At 36.6% G+C, this 27,612-nt stretch overlaps 1 protein-coding gene across 1 annotated transcript in view; it reads right to left on the bottom strand.

The window, feature by feature from the left end:
- The window catches only part of LOC149782504 (uncharacterized), a 44,674-nt gene extending 19,847 nt beyond the window's left edge, over positions 1-24,827 (bottom strand). Inside the window, exons 1-5 of the mRNA XM_089935148.1 lie at positions 24,752-24,827; positions 19,279-19,596; positions 18,432-18,514; positions 17,839-17,961; positions 17,102-17,223 (exon numbers count right to left, since the gene is read on the bottom strand). Coding sequence (XP_089791274.1) covers positions 17,102-17,223; positions 17,839-17,961; positions 18,432-18,514; positions 19,279-19,596; positions 24,752-24,827 — 722 coding nt within the window. The remainder of the gene's footprint in view (positions 1-17,101; positions 17,224-17,838; positions 17,962-18,431; positions 18,515-19,278; positions 19,597-24,751) is intronic.
- Positions 24,828-27,612: the final 2,785 nt, after the last annotated feature.

Below are 27,612 nucleotides of genomic sequence, written 5' to 3'. Positions count from 1 at the left end.
TCGCTTCAAGATGTGGACCGATGTGCAATCTTCTACGCTTGTGTCTTCCATGATGTTCCGGACGGACATACCCATGTATGTCCGATCCAAGTGGGCCGTTGTCCACAGGACAAACACCAGCCTGTGGATACGTAGGATCTACGTAGAAAGACAAGGATGCCTGAAAAGAGTGCTGATTTACGGACCAACAGTGAGACGTAGCCTAAGGACAAGAAGAAGACCAATGCGGTACCATTTATGTTAATGAATACATTAACATAAACCCAAAGGCCCTTTTCAGGGCCAGCCATATTTCTCGAAAAGAGATAGCCTTTCCATTGCCTACCCCTTTTCTAAATTTAAATTTAAATTTAAATTTAAAAAAACTTTAAAAAAAAAAAAAATCCCATATTCAATTCCCCTTGTCCCTAGACAAACCCAAACTCTATTCCCATGTTAATTTCCCTTGTCCCTAGACAGACCCAAACTCTATGTTAAATTCCCATTGTCCCTAAAGTGGCCCAGCGTTTTTCTCCATGTTAAATTTCCATTGTCCCTAGAGTTGCCCAAGGGCGTTTTTAATGCTAAGTCCCATTGTCCCTATGGTGGCCCACTTAACTACTAACGGATCCATATTACAGAAGATTTTTAACAGCCGCAAAGGAAACGTATAATTATAATGTGCAACAAGCGAAAGAAGAAAAGCAACAAGTGAAAGAAGAAAAGCAACAAGCGAAAGAAAAAAGACGACAGGAGAAAGAAGAAAAGTCTAAATCTTCACGGAAAAGAAAAGCAAAATTAAAAGAAGATATTCAACCACAGGAAGAAGATATTCAACCACAAGAAGAAGATATTCAACCACAGGAGTTTGAATTTCGACCACAGGAATTGAAAGAAGAATTTCAACCACAGGAATTAGGGGCAAGACCAAAAGAAAGAAGTCGACCTCAGGAAAAAAAGAAAAAACCAAAGAAAAAAGATAAGAGCGACCAGGAACCAATAGTTCAACCAAGCGACTATAAACGACCTGCGAGCGAGGGAGTTCGAACAACTGAGGAAGAAGTTGAATCTCATTTAAGAGGAAAAGTTGATTATACTAAACCTGCTAATATTTATTTGAGAGAAGACCATATCGATGAGCTCGAAGATGATGCTATACGATTAGATGCCGCTGCGGATTATAGTTCAGCGAATAAAAGATATTACTTGAAAAAAGAATTTGTTGATTCGTTTGGACCAGGAACATGGCCGCATTTAATTTATTTTGGTAGTTTGGGAAAGCCGATGAATTTATACGATATCGGATATTCAAATTTTAAAAAGGAGCTCGATGAATATCAAGAACTAATTGGAAAAAGATCATCACTACAACATCCTAGCGGGATAACATGGGGAGATCCTGAACCTAGACCAGGTACGCCACCGCCGCAAGATCCTAAAATAGGAAGCGGATATACCGTTTGCCCTGACAGCGTCGTCAACGATGTATCTCGCCTTGAAATATTAATAGGAGGAAAACGAGCCGGAAATAACTCTCATGAAATAATCAACGAGGCCTCAGATATTTGCCAGCGATTATTTCGCGGTGGTGTTATTGATTCTCATATTTACAAGGAGCTCGTTGACGAACTCATCGATTAAAACAACACAATTGAAATAACATGATTGTTCACAAACATCAACGCAGACCTAGACAGGTCCGCATAGTTAACTCTCGATTGCCCGTATACAAATATATTCACGGTAACGGATTAGGTGATATCGTTGGAAGCCTTGTCACGCGAGTAGTCCCTAAAATCGGACCTGCAGCTAAGCAAATTGCATCAAAAGCAATAGGAAAAATTGGCGAGACTGTCATCTCTGGTATTGGTAATTTAGCCAGTAAAGGCTTCAATGTTGTCAAAAGCAAAATATCAAACTTAATGCGCAAAAAAAAGCAGCCTGTCAAATTACCTAGCACCAGCGAAATGCCCGCTGATGTCAGTAAAGTTATAAACGACGCAGCAAATAAAAAAATAAATGATCTAGTACAGGAAGTCGCAAACACAAGTTTTATATCAGGTAGCGGTCTTCGTTTTAGATGAAATTCTTATTAATAAATGTTCGCACAAGTGTCAAACGAAGTGTTCGACATGGACGAGCCTGTAGGTAGAGACACATCCGTGCGTGATTTCCAGTATTTCTCATACGACGCAGTTGAACCAAATACAAATAATCGCTTGGAAATTCAAGTTCACGATACAACAAGATATTTTCTCCCATCTGAGGCGTATATCGAAGTTGTTGGGGAAGTTATTAAAACGGATAATACCGCCTATGGAGCAAATTTTAGAGTTGGATTTGTTAACAACGGCATTATGGCATTATTCAAGAACGCTACTTACATGATCGACGGAAGAGAAATTGAGTCAATTACCAATGATGTTGATTTGGCAACGACGATAATAGGCCTAGCCAGATACTCGGATGATTTTACTAGATCAGCTGGCCCTAGTATGATGTTTGCCAAAGACAATTCTGATCATCCCGATAATAGGCCGTTTATCGTTAGACAACCCAACGATCGCGCCGCTCCTAATCCTGGTCAAGCAAATGTCGAAGATATGATTATTAATACTAATCCTGATTATAATCTCGGATTTACCACGCGAAAACTCATGCTAGAAGGAGGTCGCAAAAGATTCTCTTGTGCTATTCCGTTATCCCATATATTCGGATTTTGCAGGCATTTCAGGAAAATTATCTACGGAGCGAAACACACCGTAACATTTGTCAGAAAAGGAAATAGCGATGATGCTATCTGGCGAGAAGTTACTATTAATCCCGCTACTGGTTTGATAGATGCCAATGATGCCGCGAATAATGGCGGCCAGGTAAAATTACTCAAATTTACCTTGTGGATGCCAGCGATAACCCCATCAATAATCGAAGAAGAAAAATTATTGTCATTTATGAACCAAGGCGGTAAATCTGTCATGTCATGGCTGACAACAACAACAGATTCCACAAATACCGATATTGATGGTGATTTTACTTGGCGTATTGCATCGCAGCAGGGTACCTCTGCACCTAGGCATATCTTTATCGCTTTTTTGCACACGCGAAGATATCATCAAAGGTACAGCCACATGATATTTGATAGTATACACGCAACAAATGTGTCTCTAAGAGTAAATGGCCAACAAGAACCATCCGAGGAAATATCAATTAATTTTGAAAATTATTCGACAGCTCGCGCGTATCATCGCTTGCTAAGTTTCATGGGTCGTGATCAAAATATCGATACCGGATTGCAAATATCGCAGCTAGATTTTAATAAACTTTATCCGATCTACTATTTTTCCCTGGAGCATCTCGATCTGGTAAAACAATCTGTTGTCGATATCCATTTCAAAGCCAGAATTCGCACGGGAAATAATTTATATAAAGCAATCGCGGTGATTCTCAGCGATAGAACAATGATTCTAGAAGGAATTAGTGGCAGAATGAGAGTCATCGACGCTCCTGTCGAGAAAATGTAACTTTAAAATCGAAGATTTTAAGATTTCTAAATTTAGATTAAACGATTATTAATATGCCATACGAACACGTCAGCGTAACTCTGACCCCGGGTCAGATGAAAAAACTCCAAACAGCAACAGCAAAGCGATGCGGTGTGAAATTAACCCTGAAAAATGATCAAATTCAGGGCGGGCCTAACAAACTGTCGCTATCTAAGAATCAACGTGAACGTTTCACCAAAGCCAAATCAGCGAATTCCGGCGTTCATGTGAATCTTAGTATAGGTGCCATCAGAGACATGGTCAAAACGGGCGGAATTTTCCCTTTCCTAGCTGCTATTCCTGGATTATTATCCGGGGCTCTTCCGGCAATTGCAAAAGCGATAGGATTAGGTGCGGCCGGAGCTGTAGGCGACAAACTAGTACACAAAGTAATGGGAGGGCGATATGGTAAAAAAAAGGGAAGCGGCCTTTATCTAAGACGCCCCCCATACGGATCCGGCCTAAGATTAGCACGGCCTATTCAAATTTAGATTTATTCAACGAAGCAAAAAATAAAAAAATAAAATTTTTCAGAGGCGTATTTATGCGGGATCAACTACCAGAAAAACCAAACCCCACCGAGACAGGAATAATAAATCTCGATTCAAATACCGGTCCTGGCACACATTGGGTCGCCTACGCGATTAATCCTCGCGAAGTTGTTTACTTTGACTCGTACGGACTAGCTCCACCAAAAGAATTTATCGATTACGTGTCAAAGTTAAATATTCCAATTTGGTATTCGACACTTCCAACGCAGACGTTAATGGATCCACCGATATGCGGTCCTGAATCAATTAATGTCCTTGATGCAATTTCAAAATCATCCGACCCGTATCATAGGATCGTATTTAAATACGCCGTAGATAAATATCATGGTTGATATTTACGGTAGATCTCTCTACAGGAAGAAGGAGGTAGACGACGTTGATACATCAAAATTCGCCACCAGAGATGATATTAATAATCTTCTGTCGCTGTCAGAAGTAGATCCTGGCGAAGTTGCTGTTTTTCAGAGCCGCGAAGGAAGATTACAAACAAGCAACGTGAAAATAACTGATATAATCAAGCGGGACGAATATAACGATCGCATTAATCAATTTACTAGCCTGTCAGATTCGGTATCAAAATCCATCGCTGATATCGCCGATATTGTAGCGAAGTTGCCACTGAAGGCCAATATCGCTGATGTGGAAAAAAAAGACAACGAGCTATCAGCAACGTTGCTTCTGAAGGCCGATAAAACATTATACGACGATCTTCAGGACAGATTGACAAAGAGACTTAACAGGCTAAATAACGATCTTAAAAAACTCGACGATGCCTTAGCTAAATTTAGCAAACAAATTGACGAGGACATAAAAACATCTATTGATAATATCTCCACCACCGCAAACGAGCTAGCAAAGAAAAAAGCCGATCAATCATCGCATGACGATCTCAACGAGAGAGTAAGAAAAATCAACGAGGATATTACTAATATTCTTGCCGATGTTACCGAAATAAATATCGTAATGAGTCAGAAAAGCGATAAAACATCATACGATGATCTCAGCGAGAAAACGAAAAAAATCAACGAGGATATTGCCAAAATTAACGATGAAATTAACGTGGTGCGTGAATTGGCGCGTCAAAAAGTCGATACATCTGTGTACGACGGAGAAATTCGAGATTTGAATGCGAAACTTCTCGATGCAACTACAAAAATTAGCGATATTAACACAAAAATATCGTCAATGAATCTTGGAAGATTAGCACGTATTTCGATACCAGCGGAGGTAGAAACAGAAAATATTTCTTGCCATGTGCCATTTGTGGTAAAAATACAATATATTACATGGACACCTGAGAATAACACATTTAGCTTTACCTCGCCAATTACTGGCGTATATCGAGTATATATTATCTCCTTGATGACAAAATTCAATGTAACAATAGACGATGGTTATGATTTTCGTGAATATTATCCTGGGTTTTTTGTTATGACCATATTTAAAAATAAAACGAAAACCTTTAGGCTAGAACCACCAATTAGAACCGTGATGTTGGACAATTGTCATGCAATTTTCGAATATTTATCCGGAATACACGCAATTGGTTAGATAACCTAACTAATAAATGACTGCATCGGACTACCGATACAATCAGGCGCGTTCATGGCAGGATTCGTTAAAAAAGCTCCTCGACGAGTATCAGGTAAAAATAAGAAAATATCAACGCAGATTAATTGCCATCGATGTTGCTGTGTACGCGGTAAGTGCAATAATCGCCGGCGCAGGAATAATCTTATCCGCGGTGACAACAATCGCGCCAATCGTAGCAACGATAATAATCTCGTCGACAACAACAATCGCCGGTGTTCTCAATATCATCGCAAAAAAATATCCTCATGTACAAATGAAAAATTGTCCTTGTACACGAGTAAACTATCCCAGGTCAACGAGGCGTATTCGAAATTATCGTCGTTGCTTTCTGAGAGTCTCAACGACAGCGTTATATCCGATCGAGAATTTTCTGTGATGGTAAATATCTACTCCGAGATTGAACAAATGAATATCAATAATGTCCGAACTAACTCAAATCGTGACAAACACGACACCGCCGATAACAACGCTGATATCGGCAAGCTCAACCAGGCCAGAATTTAGTATCGATTTTCCAATACCAATTAGCGTCAAGGAAATTGCGCTGTCACAGTTACGCGTCTATAACAGCTGGCCCAATGTTAGATCGAAATCATTTGGTAGATTATCATCGAATAATTCGCTTGTTTTTGCCAATAAAAACCGCCCCGATGGAACTCCCGATTGGATCGTCGTTGGCATACCAACAGGCAGTTACGAAATTGAGCAAATCGACAAGGAACTTACCAGTAGAATATCGAATATAACCGGCGATGCTACACCAGGAATAAAAATATTAGCACACGAACCAACGCTGTCATCGATAATCGAGGTAAAATCGCCATATATCGTCGATATTTACCAATCATCGATTAGGACAGTGCTAGGTTGGCCTGAAAACCCACCTCTGGCAAAACCAGAAAAACCAGATTTTATTATTCCAGGTTGGCACGAAGAAGCTCCTCCAGAGGTACCGGAGCCAAAAAAATCAGATTTTACCACCGACGAAGGATGGTACGGAGATATCAGACATAAACCTATAATCCACAGCGCCATTAATCTCATGAACAACAACAAATTTAACCTGGTAATGTTCGCTTTTACTTTTAGGGACGAAAGAATTCTCTCGTGGTTGCCTCTTCCTAAAATTCCCCCCGGTGTGAAAATCTTCGACGCTACCAATATTAACAGGACAATATTCCCCATAGACGGTATCTTGATAAGAAGAACCCTCGACGAATTTATTCAAGAACATAAATTACAATTAAATTTATTGCGGGAATCCTTTCATGAATGCATCTTAAATAAATCAGGTTCATGTAGCGAAATTATCGAACGCGTGAAGATTTTAAATCAACTCGCGAATGATGTTGAATATTATCACGACATGTTCATTCGGGCGATAATCGACGATATATCAATTGCCGATTATGTTCTTCCTATTAGCAAATTCGAGTTGATCAGAAATTCAGGAGAAAAACAAAAATTCATGAGAGTATTTGGATTAACCGAGGAAACGCTACCAAATTTCAAATTTCCCGATTATGATGTTGATAAAATGAGAAAATCCGTCACTGATACCATCGATGATTTATTTCCGAAATTACATGCTGCGTGGACTAAAAAAATACAATCAGAATCGATTCTCAAACACGATAATGATCCTGCCGGGCAAGGGCGGCATATCTCGCCGGGTATCGTTAACATAACGGAAGTTATCGCGATTTATCTTCACGCGGATGTCGTCGAAGGTAGCTACAACGTGGATTCGTCTGTGTCAGAGCAGGCACAGCAGGGATTTATCTTATATTCGTTTTCACCTAGCGCCTCTCCGGGTTTTTTGATAATAAAAGAGCCAGTAAATCCGTTTTATCTGCGATGTCACAATCGATTATTATCGAAGATAAATTTCAAACTGACGGATCAAAACGGAAATTTACTTGATATACGCAAAGAAACGCTGAGTATCAACTTGCTGGTGAGATCGTAATCTTTCCGCCAAAGAAAAATGGCCAAAAAAATAAATAAAAACCAGGAAATTTTTCAAAATTAGTAAAAAATTTTTAATTTTGATGGGGTAAATACCCGTCAAATTGAGTAATTTATATAATTTCGTAAATCTGTTGGGGTAAATACCCGTCAGATTGTGCAATTTATATAATTTTATGTTTTTGATGGGGTAAATACCCGTCAAAATTAAGAAAATTGTACAATTTCAGTAAATAAATTAATTTAGTAAATAACAAAAAAAATAATAAAAATCAGGGAAATTAAGAAATTTGTGTAATTTTATGTTTTTGATGGGGTAAATACCCGTCAAATTGTGTAATTTATATAATTTCGTAAATTTGATGGGGTAAATGGTAGTCAGAAATAAGAAAATTGTACAATTTCAGTAAAATGAATAAAAAAAATAATAAAAATTAGAATTGGAATCGAAGATTCTTGAAATTTTGTTTTTTTTTTGTGGCAAGAATGAAAATCAAAGATTTTTAAGAATCTTAAGAATCTTTGACGCTAATTTTACTTTCATCGACCAGCTTTTTTAGCTGCCTGACGCGCGAGCTGGTAATTTTTCTCGATTCATATTCGTCTGATAAACTCGATCTAACTTTTTCTACCAGCGTCGATAATTTAACAAAATCCTCGATTTGATCATCGCTGACAGTCGCAAGAGATTGGTACATCGCAATCTGGATTTTCTTTATAAATTTGTATTCTGACGGTAGCGTGTATCTGTATTCGAGTTTTCCTTGGACGATCGTCTCAAATTCGGACCGGATTTTACCTGTGTCCAAATCTGAGGATAAATTTACATTTTTATTTTTTAAATCCTCGATGGCCTCGATGATGTTATTTATATTCTTCTCGTTCATTATACAAATTTGTAATATTTAATTAATTTTTAGAAAATCCTGAAGAATCTCCGATTCCTTATTTTTAGTCTGAAATTATCGGAATATAAGAAAACTCGATCCATTCACCAAATCGATAGGAAAATGTCGCGTTATTTTTTCTGTTGCACGTCGCACCGAGACCATGTGAATACCAAAGTACCTTGCAGCGGCATTCATCGATGTGAATATGATTTCTTCATTTGTTTCTTTATTTATTGATTTAACCCCCTTAGCTGGTCGATATCCGCGGCCGGTATTGCCGGATATGCAATTTTCACTCTGAGTTACCGCGCGAAGATTGGACAGTTTGTTGTTAAGTTTATTTCCGTCAATATGGTCGATTACCAAATTATTCTTGATGGGTCCGTGAAAACACTCGAACACAAATCTATGAAGGGTATAATTTGTGTATCTTCCTTTTCTACCCCCGCTGAAGGTACATATCAAATAACCCGAATTGCCAACTCAACCAACATGTTTCTTCGTTTTGATATGTCTGACAACACCATCCGATGACGCCTCGTATCCCTCGATCGTTGGATGAGATTTAAACTCGCATGTCATTGTTGTTTCTGGAATCACTGATTTCAAGTTCATTATATAATAATTATATGTCTAAATCGTTATTTGCCTTGAATCGATTAATATAATCTTCTTCACATGTTATCACCGACGAGGATCTTTTTTCATAATATCGCCGCAATTCCCGATAATTCTTTCCTCCGCAGGCCAAACACAACCGAGTTTTTCCTCGCGTGCCAACTTGACAAACTAAATATCGCTGTGGTCCTTTACTACCACGTCGAATCGCGTGTATATGAGCGCCGCAATAATCGCCTCTGCAGGATTTGTCACAGAATTTTGTTGAGCCGATTAGTATCCACTTGCATTGATTCATTATAATTTAAACATTTGTCTAAAATATAATTATGGATGCATTTGATCTTGATGAGGCAGAATATATTATACCTGAAGTTGATCGGGCCAAGAAAGAGTTCTTCGATGATGGAGCGATTCACACTTGGTCGACTTGGAAAACAAATTCTATCGATGCCACGATGAACCTGGAGCGAGCTAAGAAAATAATCGAGCACATAAAAACCGAACACAAAGAAGAGCGATTTATCTTTGGAATAAAATTTATCGCACAAATGCCTGATGATACCTGGATTATTCGCGATAAGCGAGATCCTGTGCGCGGTGGTAAGAAAAACGTTATTCTCGATAAGAATTCTAAGCCCGGATTGTTATTGGGAATCGATGGTCCTTATTATGCTAGGGCATATCCATCTAGTGCAGTCGTTTATGGAATTTATCGGCTAAATATTAATACGGATGTGAAAAATCTACCTGCGATGAAAGAATCGCCGATGATAAATTGCGTGGCTGAGCGTGTTATCGAACATATGAAAAACGCTCGACGTGGATCTGGTTTGATCCAGTTGAGGTTGGATAAAATTAATGCGTGGGCGAAGACTGTCGCTGATGGTGCATCGGTGGATGATCTAGCTGTGTTGAGCAAGAAACTTAAATTTCCAATCACGGTGAAAACGTTATCGGGAGAAATATTATACTCGTCGCCGTACAGATCTCGAGGAGCACCAATCGAGATTGTCGATCACAATTCTCATGCGTGGTCGCAGTCGGTAATGATATTTCCGCGGGATCGTATTGTTAAATTTTATCCCGTTGACACCGCGAAAGATAATTCCGATTCCATGTTCAAATTTATCAAAAAATTAGGCGCGTCTGATCCAATATCGATATGGTTGTTTTCGAGCGAAGAAAGATACGATCAGTTTATTTTGCCATGCGGTGATATTTACCGGGATGAGATATTACACGAGTCGATGAGAAAACTCGCGGTGAAATATTCGTCGAATCCCGATCAGTTACTAACGAATTGCTTTACAGTTCCGTCTGTTGCCGCTCATGCCGCTAGAGAAAAAAACTCATGGAAGCCTACGAGGAATGAATATCTCGCTGATATTCAACTTAGTTGTATCGAATACGGCCATGGCGGATTGTGGAATACCAAGTACGATTTCGAAGATATGATTTCCGTTGACATGAGCGCGTGTTATCCTGGAAGTTTTCTTGGATATGGCGATTGGGCAGATTATTTTGCTAAATTCGGCCATCCTACCAGCGAGATGACAAGAGTAGCAATTAACGGACCGTTGCCTGATTTTGTCATGACCGGATTCGCTTGTGTTACGTCGTTCGAGTTTGCTAAAAATTTACATAAAATTTGCTACATTTGGTTTGGTAGGCATTTATCTCAGCGTCGTTGGGTTCCTACGGTATTATTGAGATATATGCTAGATTCGTCGATGTTAGTATCGTTGACGGTGAGCGAGGCGATTATATCCTACAGAAAACAGACCGATGTGTGGTTGCCGACGGACTGTGACAACGCGAAAGATATAGGAAGAAAAATAATTGGTAAATTTACTCAAGGCGGATCCGTTGATCACAAACACTGGCACGCTAGATTATTTATCAACGACGCCGAGATGGATTTTATAATCGCCGATACGGTATCACGAGGAATATTTTGCAATAGAGAGAATATTATTATTGATGGAGTAAAGTTAGGTACCGTGATTAGTTACCTTGACGGAGAATCAGCGCAATATACGCATCTACGATCATCGATGCTCGCCTATGTTAGTATAAATTTGCTGTCGATGATAAACAAATTTTCTGATATCGCGGTAAGGGTCGCGACGGATTCGTTTTATATCGATAAAAAATATCAGGACAAGTTGGAAAATTTAATCACCGATGGTAGTTCATGGGGAACATGGAGGATAAAAAACGAAGATATCCTAGATTATTGTGAAGACGCTGATGTTGAAGATCGCGATGGATTTCATCGAGATAAATTTGGAGAATCTTCGATTCTGGAATCTTCTGCATTTGACCCAATTTCACGCAGCAAATTCGTTTACCTAAATGGACCTGGTGGTAGCGGTAAAACAACGCGAGCAATAAACTTATTTGCAAATTCTGACTGTGTTGACTCCGACTCACAGATTAGCGCGAGAAATAAAACAACGTGGCGTTGGTTCTTGCACGTATCACAGTTATTTCAAATACAGCGGTGGATGATGGGAATCGGCACGCATGGGAAACAAATATGTCAACAAGATTATTATATTCGATGAAATTTGCACAGTAAATTTAGATATACTAAAATCGATATTAGCTTGGCTGGAAGGGAAAAATACCGCCGTAATAATGTGCGGAGATCACGGCCAACCTAATCCTATTGATGGCGAATCGCCTCATGAATGGCTCAGAAACTTCGTTGACTATTATGAAGAAATCGACGCTGATTATAGATCGACTGATATTTTGTTAACCGAATTTAAGAAATTGATTTGATTACAACCTAACAAGATTCAGTGTGACGTCATGAGGAAAATAATCGACGAAACTCCGATGAACGATTTTCTAAATTTGTGGCGTCCCGATCATTTGATCGTTGCTAGCAGAAAAATTATTCGTGATATTATTCAGGAAATGCTGTTCAAGCTGCATTGCGAGAAATTTCCAACGTTGCAGGTACCGTTATGCTATAGGCCCGCTAATACCCGACGACAAAATATTAATATTACTTTGCCATGCGGAAAAGAAAAAAACTTGGTCCTAAATGATATTATCTTTGTTGATATTAATCTTGTCAATGACGCGATAAATGCAGAAAAATCACCGTGAAAATTAGGATACGCAACAACGATACACTCGTCACAAGGATTAACCGTAGATGGTCAAGTTTGGATCGTCGATGATAGAATTTCTTGGTCAAATTTGGTATATTTAGCCGTGTCGAGAGTAAGAAAATTATCTCAGCTAGGACGAATTCGAGTAAACTACATTAGTGACGCTGGTGGTAATTGAGTATCTTCGGGTACTATCTGTAATTCTTCTTTGGTAAATCCGCGTTGAGGCGCTAACGAATCTAGGATATAAATAGCTGGTCTTCCTGACGATCTTGTTACGGCGGATATTTTGTGAGTTGTGACACTCCAGGTTGGATCGGTTGCTCTTTTTCTGCCTCCTTCAGCCTCGCCTTCCTTATATAAATATCTGACTGTGACGCTACCTAGTACAGGCTGAATTGTGGAATCTCGCTTTAGGGGTATTTTCGATTTTGTAATTGCAATTGCGGGTTTCATTGCTATCGTTCGAGTTACTTCGTTATTCAGTGCGTTAATTACATGAGGCAATCTTGATACCCAATCGTGAGATCGATTATCCTGAATAAATTCACGCGCGTATTGGTATCCGAATAATCGTTCTGCAAGCGTTTTATTGAATCTTTCGACGATAGCTTGATTGTGATGAACACCTACGATACCGCGTCGGATTTTCACATTATTTTTTTTCATCAATGAAGTAACCGCGCCAAGAAATTCTCGACCTGGATCAACCTGGAGAAGATTTGGCCATGTTAACGGGGATCGGGAATAAATTTCGCTAAACGCCTTAGCGATCTCCGTTGCTGTTTTATTCGATAATGGCTCGGCTTCTTTATACCTACTAGCGATATCAATGATGGTCAAAACGTATTTATATGTGACTCCGTCGACGGTATCGTGAGGAAGAAACATCAGATCCGCTTGATGGACCTCATTGGGGACGCTGACGGTGAAACTCGCGTACGGTATTTTCTTGGGCGGAGGGAGATATATTTGCCAGATTGCCTGTTTTGATAGCCACGATTCAGCGACGGATTGTTTTACTTTAGCGGCTTTAGCGAGTTTGGCAATCGCTGATTTTCCTCGCCAGAATCCTCGCGGAGAATAATATATTTGTTCCATATTATTTACCAGCACCGAATACTAATTTACCTTTCATCGCGCCTTTTATCAACCAGGATGCCAATTTCTCTTTGAAACTTTTATTAGGAATCGCGTCTAGTGCGTGAATTAGCTTGATATCAGCGAGATGTCTTTGTTGTAAATCTCCGCTGCGATAAGAGATCATGGTAGTAACAAGCTTTATCGATTGCGTTTACTGGATTTTCACCCTGAAATGGTTGGTTATTATCGTCAAGTCTGATATCGAGCCTCGTTCCGGGTCCACAATAATTATACCCTGGCAGATGCTTTTCTCCGGGATATTTTGCCCAGGGGGTCCCAGGTAGATTTGTCAAGGAGGCTGCGATATCTCCTCCGGTTCTTCTATTTTTTTTTTTTTTACAAATCTGAACTTGCGTGTCTTACAAACTTCGCATTCTCCTGCAATTGCGTTTCTGTTATTGCGTGTAACGATTTCGGTTGGATTTATCGTAGCTGTGTGTGTGCGACACTTAACACAATATAGATCCATGTATTCTAGTAACATGAATGTAATTGATTTTTCAGCCACGAAGCGACGCGAGCAGATAAAACACCATGCGGTATTACCGAATTCGATTAGAATGATAATCATCGGCCCGTCGGGATTGGTAAGACGCAATTGTTATTGAATTTGATCATGCGATGGCTGAAATGGGATAAGTTGTATTTGGTTGCACCATCCGTGGACGATCAACGTTGTTATCAAGTGTTAAAGGAATTTAGCGACAATACCGACGAAGGCACAATCGAATTTATCACAGACATAAATGAAGCTCCATCCGTGGAGAATTTGGACGGCGATATTAATAATCTCGTTGTTTTCGATGACGTTATGCTGGACAAGCAGACCAATCCGGCTAGGATATTCTCGCGTGGCAGACACAAGAACACCGATGTTATTTACGTAACACAGAGATATACGCAGATTCCAAAGGTGATCAGGGACAATTGCAATATTTTATCGGTGTTCAATGGCGTAGACACGCACACGCTGAGAAATATCCATCAGACCTGGTGCAACGGCGACATGGATATAAATAAGTTTAAGAATTTGTTCAGCCGCGCTCAGGCAACGCCGCAAGGTTTTATTACGATAAATCTTCATGATCCACGCAGTCGGTATCGAATTGGTCTCGATCAAATTTATTCATGAAAATGCAGCCCCACCATGCAACAAAAAACAAAAATTATTCCCTGACATTTATTTTTCCTGTCTCGAACGCTATATTTACTAACACACACGGCGCGACCAACCGATGCATCCGGTCTGAAATGCATGAAAATTAGCTTCCGTAGAAGGCTTTATTTTTGAATTCTGAGGCTTCTACGGAGAAAGTTCTCGTAGGAAGCTTTATTTGGTCTGTACACGAAGGTCTGTTAAACTTCCCTGCTGCTTACAGCCTCCACGTAAGAAAACGTTTAAGTTGACAATTCAAGTCCTCACAGAAAGAATTATATCAAATTATTAAATTTGTATTGTTATTATGTTGCTGAATATACGATTTAAAATAGTATATCTGTAACAGTATGTAAAAAGTTTGCATAATAAAAATAATCAATATTTGAAGAAAAAATATTACTTTCCAATCTAAACACAAGGTTTTTTTTCCTCGACGGGCCAATTTTCTTACGACGCTGTTTATATGGATCGTACTGTTTAAGTCTTGGTAGGCGATAGTGACCTCAAAACAATTTTACGCTTGAACGTTTATTTGGTATAAATAATATCCATAGATAAATTGCATTGTTCTTTAAAAGATAGTATGGTTGTCTTTATGATGCATTTACAATTAAAATGCTAGGTTAGCAAGTGATGATTATCGATAATACTATCTAAAGACCATATTTTAATTAATCTGGTGTTATTATAATTGTTATTAATAATTAATCTGGTGTGATTATATATGTTACTAAGACAATATCTCTTTATGTTAAGTTGAAGGCGATGAATGTCCATTTTCTGGGGTTCTAAGATAACACAAATACCATCAGATACAATCTATGTTTATATGACTATTGGTCTGCTAAATGCAATAAATTTAGTGTCACAGTCAATAGTAACAACACTCTTTGTTGTTCGTTTTAAGCATTCACTATCAATATTATTTTCAGCATTGTCTTTACTTGCCATTCCATGTTTAATAGCTTTAATGTACATATCCAAGCTATTCGATCCATCAGGTATTGTAGCTAATTTTCGTTCATTTCTATCATTATATAATACAGTAATGATCTTTATAATTATTTGATATGTTATAATAACCAAACCAAAATGCATTATTGTTAAATCAATAGCAAACATCCATCCCTGTCATCAATTATAGCTGGATTATGATTTCAGTATTCTTTTGTGGCTAGTGCTTTATGAAGTGTTATGCGATAGCCAACCATTGTTTTGGTGTTAACATGGTTATGTGTCTATTGATGTTTGAATAATTGGTTTTCTATAGCCAGCCATTGTTTTGGTGTTAACTTGGTTATGTGTCTATTGATGTTTGAATACTTGGTTTTCTATAGCCAGCCATTGTTTTGGTGTTAACTTGGTTATGTGTCTATTGATGTTTGAATAACTGGTTTTCTATAGCCAGCCATTGTTTTGGTGTTAACTTGGTTATGTGTCTATTGATGTTTGAATACTTGGTTTTCTATAGCCAGCCATTGTTTTGGTGTTAACTTGGTTATGTGTCTATTGATGTTTGAATAACTGGTTTTCTATAGCCAGCCATTGTTTTGGTGTTAACTTGGTTATGTGTCTATTGATGTTTGAATAACTGGTTTTCTATAGGCAGCCATTGTTTTGGTGTTAACTTGGTTATGTGTCTATTGATGTTTGAATAATTGGTTTTCTATAGGTCATCAGATTTCGCTTTCATCTTAAGTGTCATCATTTAACAAATCTGTTCTGAGATGCCGTTCAACATTAATACGTACATTTATGTAGTTTCCCTCTTTCATACATTATTAATGCCGTCAACATATTTTGTGATAGATACCTGTTTGTTTCTGATGTCATTTTAAATTTCTGTATACAATTTTGAAATGTTAATTTGAAATAATGGTAAATGAATCACGGTAATTATTGATATTGCCTATCATTATATTTTTCATTTCATCAACTGTGTTTTATTTGCTAATGAGTGCAGTTTTTATGTCACTGTTACTTTTGTCATAATTAATGCCATTTTCTATAGCACGAATTGCATGGGAAAATCTTCATTCTATTCCAGAAGCACAACCAGATAGACATATCCCACCAGCTACAGTGGCTAACACGCCTTCATGATCTTAAACCCTTTGTGCACACATGCATATTCATATTAATCCTTTGAGAAGTGTTCAAATTTATTGCCTCATCTGAATTTTCGGTGGGGGGTTGCAATTTACATTTTGTTGCAGATGAGTTAAATTGTGTTACAAATTGTATGTTTTCTCTCATTCACATGTGTGAAATTGATACGTTAGATATTTTCTTTTGCACACTTTATATGTGTTTAGGTATTGGTTTAGTTTGTTTCATATATACCATGATATACTGTATGTGTAACCAATGGTTTTCTGCAAGCTAACGTTTTCTCACTTTTAACAATCTATATGTATGATTTGGGTACTGTGGTATATATTTTTACTACTCATATTTATGGGAATGATTTCTTCTGAAGATTCTAGAGTTATAAAATAAGTTGGCAACGCATCGTTTAGCCTTATCTTACCTTTTCTGTTTCTCGAAAACATCTGGTATAAGTGCAGTGACGTGACCACTGGCATAGTCAATCATTTCCTGTGTCAAAGGTCGCTTTGCCCAGTAATCATTTTCTTTCTTGCACCACTCTAACTACAATACAATTACAAAGTAAGATCGTACAGATTTGGAATCATACCATGTATATGGTGCCTTATTTATACAAATAAAGGTTTCCTGCAGCATTGAGCCAAAGAATTAATTCTTCTTAGCATACAAGTTATATTTAATGCTTAATAACGTTTAAACTCTGCTGTTCAATTTGTCTTTCTCTTTGAGCTAATCAACTTCAAATTTGGCACGAATATACATGCAGTGTACATATATCGATTTAAAGATTATACTTAAGAAAAATTTTCATGCAAACTCATTGAACAAAACTGAAAACAGGGAATAGAGCATCCTTTAACATGTAGTATTGCAATGTTGAGATAAGTTTCGGTCACAAAGCAAATTTCTCTGTGGAATTATGCAAACATTTGGTAATTTGCTGCGAAACACATTGCAGCCATCAAAAGAAAACATATCATACATATAACATATTCATCAAGGTACACATATTTCTTGTTTCCCATTTTCTTAGCATTGTATATTAGTATTGTTTTCCCAAATTTGTACCACTGTATCACTAAATCTGACAAAAAATATTTGGCAAGGATTATCATTTCGAATAATAGCTAAAGGAGTATTTGAAGTATGAAGAAAAACCTTCACGTTATCCTTTGCTACGTAAACTTTCGCTGTGTTCGAATAAGTGCTACAAAGTTCTGCAAGCTTCAGTCTGTATGGAAGTCGGCGTCCCTTGTGTTCCGCAATCACAAGATGTGCCGCCTATGAGGAAGAAGTAGATATAATAATTATACTTATCGCTTGATGTAAATTCGTAAAGTAGAAGCCGGACAACACTTTATTTACAAATGCAGTTTACGTATGGAGTATTCCATTTTCTTCACGTAATATATCGGGTAGAATTGTAGACCTGGAAATATTACCTTAAAAGAAATTATACATTACTTCCTACCTACCTACCTACTTACCTACTTACTTACCTACCCATCTACCTACCACCCAAATTACACGCCGACGACATGCCAACAAGTACCAACAATACTTAGTTTTCTTTAAAAAAGTTACGCCACTAAACAAATGAAAACAACAGCCCACATCTTTTCAATTTGACCTATTAATCTTGGAGATTGTTGAAAAAATTAAACACACGAGTCCAAAGTTCATCATTCTCCCATTACGCCAGATTATATCCACTTTTAGTAATGCATTCAAAAGGTAATTTTATTATTTACCTGCGTATCAAAGACGTTATCGAGCTTGATGATAAACTGATGGAAAAGGGCTGCACTGTCTCCAGAACAGGAATGTATAACCTAAAATATAATTAGCAGCTAAATAATATATTTAGTTACATGACGCCGGATGATAACTATAATTAATATCAGGATGCTAATCGCACATGTGAGAGATATTTAAATGTTCCTTGTTGCATGCAGAACATATATATATATATATATATATATATATATATATATATATATATATATATATATATATATATATATATATATATATATATATATATATATCTGTGTGTGTGTGTAAAAAAATTACGTGTTCTCATTGAGTGAATATATAACTGAATATATAACTGAGGAAAACTTCGCTGAACATATTGTTGTCAAGGTAAAAACTTAATTTTTATTGGTGTCGGTGTTACAGAATGCGCAGAGTATGAATGAAAACATTTAGTAAGCATGTCACTTTTCCAGGTCTAAATAGACAGTACCTTCCTAACAAGGAATCGGAAGTGTTACAGTCTGGTGTATCACAAAACAAAAAAAAGTATCATCGTCTTCACTAATATGAAAAGGTATGTTTTAAATGTCTCAAATTAAGAACAGTGCAATGTCAGCACAATTTCGCTAAATCGAATTCATCAGGACATAGAAGAGAGCGAAACAAAAACGTAATAACAAATAGTTAGTTTATGCGATTGAATCTTAGTATCTATTGGCAAGACTATTATTAAAAGGAACGTGGCTTTTTATTGATCTTAACCCAATCTATTTTCGAAACTAATTTCCGAATAGTTTGTTTGGTACTACAGTCTTATCCGTGTATGTTTCTTTTCTATCTTCACTATCTGTGGTGATGAAAGAACTTTGTCCAGACCCGTGAACTTGAAGAAGCTTTTTTCTTGTTCCTTTTCATCCTTCATGACGTTAAAGAGGTATACATCTCCGTTGATCGTCCCAATTTGCATGAGTGTAAGTGGCCCTTTTTTGCCAAGATGAACGCCTTCAGAATCCACGGCTATAACCTTCTCCTGTTGTAACTTTTTTACTGCTGATCTACATGCTTTTTTTCCCGTGGGAAGAACACATAGACTTTGGTTTCTGAAGCCATGTAAGACTTTTGAATGTCTATAACGCACAATCAAAGATGAGTCAAATTCTGGAACAAAATTTGAGTGAAAACCATATGACATTTACAAAGTTGAAAAGAATAGAAGATTAAAACAATAAACTGTAAGAAATGTAAAGTGGAAATGGTATGATGAACCGTTTACAGCTGGGAACTTGCTAAAAGAAAGAACAAACGTATATCATCAAAGATGTACAGTGGTTCACACTTCTCCAGTGTATAAGCGAGTATAAACGCAGTTGTTGTTTGCAGTTTTCCTTGACTTATAAGCAGTCATATATGGTATTGTTTCAACAGTCAAAACAAAATAATATTGCTTGATAAATAAATATGTACTGTGTGTCAATGCATTTGCGTACTGTCTCAATGCATTCGCGTACTGTGTAGGTGCATCCGCGTACTGTCAATGCATTCGCATACTGTGCGTTAATGTATATATGCCTTTAACCATAGTTCTTGTACTATAGTTTCATGATAGGATTAATTGTGTATTGTGTCATGAAATTTACAATAGTTTTATTACAGGAATAGTTGTGAATTGCGTGATGAAATTTAGAATAAGTTCATGCCAGGAGGGAGTAGTTCTGTATTGTGTGTTGAAAACTGGTAGCGAAATAAATGAGAATGGAATTAATGGCGATACAACGGAATAATGAATATAATTAAAATCCCCTCCAATAAGGAAGTCCGGAATCTTGTATTATTCAACTTTGTTCGTGACCTCTTCTATCTCTTCTTCAAAAGATATCTTTTGTGTTTTCGTTGGCTATAATCTCTCTAGTCTAAGATCAATGGAAACAATTAGTATGGTACTCAGAAAAGGATACGTCAAAAGACGAATAAGGAATGAAATAATAAATGTAAAAGATCATATTCACTGACACCAAGTTTTGTAAAAAATTTAAATATCTTGTATAAATCAATCGATGTTTCAAAAATATTTTCAGTATCGTATCTGATTTGATGCTATGTTTTAAAGCTTCTATTTATCCTTTTGGTTATTAGTCTAAAATATTCATTATTTTTGAAAACATTTATTACTGTAACTTTTGCAACAGTGTATACATCTCTTTATTTTTAATATACTCTTTTGTTTCCTTCCTGCTATACCAATATCACTTTTTCATGTATTTATTTTGACTGGTTCTGTAATTCTCAGCTGGGGGCCCCGAGTGGCCGAGTGGTCTAAAGCGCTCTCCAATACGGATCACTGCCATCTCACCTCTGTCTGCGTGTGATCGAGTCTCGGATTCAGCCAATGTTGGTATGTGAGTAGCTTCTCGAGGGTCGGTGGTTCTTTCTGGGGATTTCCCGGGCTCTTCCTCCACCATTAATGCTGGCCGCCATGTTATCGTGTGCTGAAAAATGGCGTTAAACCCTACAACAACAATTCTCATCTATTGTCTTTTTCACATATTGGACGTTGTTGTTCCTTTTTACACAATTATGTATCAAATTATTTCACTATTTATCGTAATATTAAAATATGACTTGTAATTAATATATCTTCCAAATTATATTGATATTGAATTAAATTGCAAAATTTCCTTTAACTTCAAAGGAAGGTAAGCAAATTGAATCTAAGGCTGAAAAATAACCAGAGAATTAACTTCACGCAATAGAAAGAGAAAAAGTGGAAAACGTTCAAAGGAGTTTTAGTCAAGGCTGAATGTTGAGGGAAAAAACCAAGAAGATTATAATAAAACATGATAATATATATCTATAACACTACATAAACATAAACTAAAATGATACACATTGGCCCTGGTCAGGTCTAGGACGTCCAAAAAGGCACGATAGTTGTTAAAAGGTATCTTTATTATTTGGCGAGAAAGTAAGGTTGTACCCGTTTGTGAAGCTGATGAGATTACAAAACTTATACAGAGCAAATCGGATGAGACTGAAAAATCATCACGGCTTCGATCCTCGTTAAAATGTTACGTTTTTCTGTACATCACAATGAAACACAATTTCGTTAAACTTGTAGAATTTCAACGAGGTTTAACATAGACAAAACATCATAAAAGGTTTTGAACTGGATGGAAGAATGGATGGAGAAAAAGTTGCAGCCTATATAGGTGTTTGTGCATCTGGCTTGGGATTATCAGTAATAAGTTCATCGATTTATTCGTTTGTCTTTTGCAAGCGTTAGTACAGCATGTGTAGGCATGGTTGTCAAGGCCTTTAGTTTTAAAGCATGATGAAATATGGACATCTGTCATCAGTTAGTTGAAGTGATTTTGTAATAAAGGATGTCAGTGATAACTAGATCAAGCACAGTGAGTTTGTTTTAATTATTGTTCATTATAATATACAAGGAAATAAAATGAAAACGTAATAAAAAAAACAAAAACTGAAAATGCAACTCCTTTAAATATAAACAAAGGAAGTGTGAACATATAAAGGAAGACACAAAATTTAACGAGGAAAATAAATGCAAGACACACTTTCAGGAAAGGATACAAACTTAACCAAAAAATAAAATAAAGGATGCAAGATTTTTCCAATACAAATGGAAATGTTTATACGCATGCATCTTATTACATTCTTTCGAGACTAATAAATGGAATTTTATACTGCAATTGACGGTTCACTGTCAAAGAAATCTGTTTCGAAAATCCACTTGACAGCCTACAGTTTATACTCGCTTATGGGTCGAGTTCAACTTCTTAACCATTCCGGTAGCTCTGCGTCTGTTCAATTTGTTATGATTAACTAGTACAACAATCAAACAGACATTGATCTGCCGGCGCATGCTGCGACAGCATATCAGGGTATATGCTGTTTGCAGTTGGACTCGACTTTTAAGCAAGCATAAGTGGTAACCGATAAGCAAGCATATCCATTTATGGATAATACTGGTAGTGTTTTCTGTTTGTTACCATAGCGAATCTGATCGCCTCAAAACAATTCATCCAGATACTTAAGCGGCACGATTGAAAGACGGACGTATAAATCCTAATAGTTATTATAACTTGTGATGTACATGAATAATATTAAAGATAAAATGGTGAAAATAAAGGATCTATTGTAATGTTTAAAACACAGTTACATAGTGTGTATCAGCAACTACAATACAACATTTTAGGATACGTTAGCCACAAACTACTGAATCTAAAACGGTTGTGGATTGTTTAAAGATACAAATTCTTACATCTCGACCCAAGTAGATACCCCACCACCAACAAAAACATTTTCTAACTGTTTTAGTTAGCTGCCCATTAAAATGTTTATCGCTGTGACATTTTTGACCTGGCCACGTGCGCTATATTATTAATTAGATTTAAGTTGGTGTTAATTGTTGTTTACGGTATAATATCATTCTCTTCTGCTCTTGTCTCAACAATTAACGGGAAATATTCAGTTTGTAGGACCTCTGAATTGTATCCTAAAGCTTTTCTACAAAATCGTATAGGCTGAATACAATTCAGTGTTTGATCTTACCGTTATTATCTGTCCAACTTTACAATATTTTCGATGAAACATGATCGTTCAAGCATCAGATTTAATAGAAATATTGGTCGTTGCCAATGTAAAATCTACTTTGCTTGACATTTAAGTTTAACAATTGATGGGTCTTTTTATTGTATTTCTGCTTAAATTATGCATTTAAATTCGTTTTTAGGTGGAAGAACTATTACATGCAGTTGTATTATGATCCGCAGAACTTCCCCTTGATGAAGAGACCCAAAACACCCCTTCGAAAGCGTTTAATTGGGAAAAAAAGACTTAGGCAGTGGTGCCTAAGAAAGGCCCATCGTCTCTGAGACTTGTAAGTAAGAGTACTTTTAATTTCCTCTCCCATCTCCCTTCCCATCCGCTTTGCCATTATCCAATACAGTGCAAGCGTACCTTTACCTCAGTGAGGTCCGCGACACAGCATCCAGAAAGAAGGGAAAAAATGTCTAGATTAAACTGAAACAGTAATTTACCAGGATGATGGACCATAATCACATATTATGAATCAAAAGTGAAAGAACTCTATCCTTAGCATCATCCTTGTAAAACTTGATAAAGTGTGTGTGTGTGTGTGTGAGAGAGAGAGAGAGAGAGAGAGAGAGCAAGAGAGAGAATATTAGATGCAAATATAAATAAAAGAACCAAACTAATTGAAAACTCTGACGATGAAATACAAGGAGTTTGGTACATTTTCATATAATAACGTTATTTTAATAATTTAAAGTCTGATGTCCATTTCAAAATCAGAACCTTTCAATTTGATAGCGTACAAAAAGGTAGCCGCATTACAAGGTCAAGACTTACAAGACACGCGACTGAATCCGTTGCCTAGCAACTATTGCATTATGCTGAGCTTATGCTAGGTAACATATTAAAAAATGCTTATGTACTTACGTGCATCAGGAATAAGAACATATCCATAAACATCCATATTTTAATAAAAACCAGCCAAATTAATTTTGCAATCATCAACAATACAATTATTAAAGCAAACACCAATTATCGAATCAACATCTTGTTCCATCGTCTCCTTTCGAGTATAAATGGATTTTATAGTTTATTGCTTCTTAACCAACTGAATCCAATATGATTAATATCCTAATACTAAATGTCCCTGTAGAAAGCTCCTAAATTTGTTGTTCAGGCAAGCCACTTTTCGACATTAAGAAAAAGCATATAAGCACTATGTAAGTATTATACACCTTCATCTAGATGGTTCTATTGTTTCTTTTTTAAATACATTTTGACGTTTGATGTCAATATCACCTTAACCGTGATGAATACTATTAAAACTAGGATCAGATAAAGTTCCATTCCATGATCTGACTTGGAACCTTTTACACTTTCCCAGTCATAACGTCTTGTCCACAAATGTTACTGATATGAATACAGCCTGTTTGCCACGTCTGAGTTACCATTAAAACTTTCTAAAACAGCTGTTTTACAAATACTTTTAAAACAATTAATCAACATTACGTAAAATCCAGTTTGCTTATATTAAAGGTTAACATGTATTTCATAGTAAATAATGACTGTACGTTATTTCAAAAAACTAAGAAACTTGTACTTGATGGTCATGTCATTAGTTAATACCTTTCTTTAAAACGTCATATCTCTTATACTAAAAGTCATAAAACAGTATTTCAGAGGTTCTGTTTGATTTCATTGACCATGCTTCATTTAGTTTCATCAGTGCACATTTGTGTCGCAAAAGGCAAGCATATACCACCAAGCTCATTCCATTCTTTGTTTCCTCCTGTTGAATACTGTTTAATTCCTTTTCTGTGTATCCCATATCCCATCATCTATGACAATGAAAGTCAATAAGCCATCTCTCTCTCTCTCTCTCTCTCTCTCTCTCTCTCTCTCTCTATATATATATATATATATATATATATATATATATATATATATATATATATATATATATATATATATATATATATACTTTCATTGCAAGATAACTTTATTCATAATCAATAAAAGCCCCAAACCATCAATACTCACCAGAAACTGTCTTCCTTGTTGGCAGATCGGAATAACCGTGCAAGGTTTATTGCAAACTGTACGCTTCTCCTGTTAAATAAGGCCAAGTTTACTTACCTAAGGTACTGCTGATTCATTGTATGCTGACTATTAACGGGAAACCTATTACTTACTCAAAAGGATTACGGTCATATTGGACTAACAAGCTAAACAGTTTTCAAGAGACAATTAAGGATTGAATTCGAATTCTACCGCAATACACCAAGACGTTCTGTATTTTTCTACTATTTAATGCAAACTCAAATATACGAAACATGTTATACACATAATGATTTTGGGAAATACTAAACATAGATCAAAAGACAATCTCGGGTAGCATTTTTTATTTATTTAAAATTTTCTTGGTATACTACTTTTATGATTGTAGAAAAACAAGAAATATAAATTATACAAGCATACATAAGATAAAATCGAAGTAGCCAAAATTTAATTGAAAGTATATGATGTTATTCTACATCGAAAATAAAATCTTTTGCAACAGATGAGAAGTCGCAAAGGACGGAATAATGTCTAGAGTGGTTTTGGGTGTATTTATTTACAGCACAAACTCTGATATCCTCTTCACTACAAAAGATTGACTTATTAATTGCACTAATAATGAAAGCCAGGGGATCTGAAAGAACTTGAAAATTTAAACCACGATTACAAACAACGACATTGCTGTTAAAAGTATGTCGCGACGTAATCTCGGTCATGAAACCCTTGTAACAAAAGAAATCATGTGAAAAGTACAATGTGTATCGGCAGATGTACATACAGTATTCCCGTTGAAGCAAACAACCGACATATGATAACGTAGATTCACGACTCATTAACCAAGCATTACTAAGGTGTGCTGCGTATTATTTATGGAAAAAGAAACTGGGTCAATTAGGATGTACAGGCTATGGACGTTTGGGAAAATGGGCTGGCATATTTACTATAAAGGAATGTAGGCAGGAGTTTGAATACCAGAAGATAACTTTTGGTTTGATTATTTTAAATACGTGTTCAAGTGTACCAGACAGGTCGTAAATATATATTTAAGTTTAGACGTGCTCAACAAGCACCAAATTATATTCATTAAAGAATATTTTTATTTTATGCGATTGTTTGGCATATTTTTAATTTAATAAGATACAATATTAAGAGCAACCCAAACGTTCGAAAAATAATAAATCAGAGAAACTTCTATCTGCATGCGTATGCGCAACTTGTCTAATAACTTTATGGAGTTTAACAAGGTTTAAGCGTGTGGTTTCGGTGGAACTGGTGCAGGCCAACGACTCTAATTGAAGTAGTCTTCATGTGAAAAATATTAACCAGACTTGTATAGAATTCGCAAACGAAACTCCTCTCCGAACCTGATCAATGATATACTATCCTAACCCTAGCTCTCTCTATTCATCTGATGAACTAAAATTAAAATTTGCACATACAAGTTTGATGTTGATAAAATTATGTCCGTAAGCAAATACTGACATGAACCCTTTGCAACATTTTATTTTCACTTCATAAGCTTTACATCCTACGTTTGTAATATCATTTTCGGTATATCCTATATCAGAGGTGTACAACCTTTTTTGGCCAAGGTCCAGATTGCATTTTCTAAGACCACTCGAGGGCCGCAAACACTAATTTCTTTAATATAATTAATGTTTACGGGCCTGAGTTCTGTCTTGTTTTAATTTGCCCTGAGGGCGGGACAGATCACGTTCGCAGGCCGGATCCGTCCCGCGGGTCACGGTTTGTGCACCACTGTTCTATATATTATAATATGACCTAAAAAGCTGTACAATTCGTATTAGATATGTAACAGGTTCTGGTTTTGTGTAGTTTCTATACTACCATCACCCTCGGGTACAGTATCTCTCAACACGTGACATTAACTTACCTAATAATGTAGTTTAGCTATCTATTTATCAGTATCATCTACTCTAGAACACCTTTAGTGATTGTCGTCACCCGCCTACCATGGTGGGGACATGATACCTTAAACTCAAGCGAATATAACATTATAGATAGGAAGGGAAAGTAAGAAAGAAAATACTGAGCTGTAACCTTGACCTTGAAGATATCATCTCCAGTACCGTACACAATAAAGCCTCTAGTCCTAATGTGTATGCAAACAAAGTTTCATCCCTTAATCTCAAACACCTTTGAAGTTAAAAAGAGGGAGGAAAGGGTGATCGAAAAAGGAAAATAGTCAGACGTGACCTTGAAAATGGGATCCACAATATAGTACGCTAAATATCTTTGTACAGGTATACCATGTTTCATCCCTTAATCTCAAAAACCTTTGAAGTTACAAAAAGGAAGGGAAAGAGCGATGAAAAAGTGAAATATTGAGTATTGAACTTGATATTAAAGCTTGAAGATACGATTCCCAACGCAGTACACGACACACCTATAAGTATATTCAGTTTCAGCCCTTCAACTCAATCGGCTTAAACGTTATATAGCAGATGGTAAAGTTTGATAGAAAACTACATTATTGACCTCTGACTTTGATCTTTATGACAAACCTCTCAGTGTGTGGTACGTGATATATATTGTTAGAAA

The sequence above is a fragment of the Sinohyriopsis cumingii genome, chromosome 15, assembly GCF_028554795.1.
Source record: "Sinohyriopsis cumingii isolate HCF-2022 chromosome 15, ASM2855479v2, whole genome shotgun sequence".
NCBI classification, from domain to species: domain Eukaryota; kingdom Metazoa; phylum Mollusca; class Bivalvia; order Unionida; family Unionidae; genus Sinohyriopsis; species Sinohyriopsis cumingii.
This window is presented reverse-complemented; position numbering and strand designations above follow the sequence as displayed.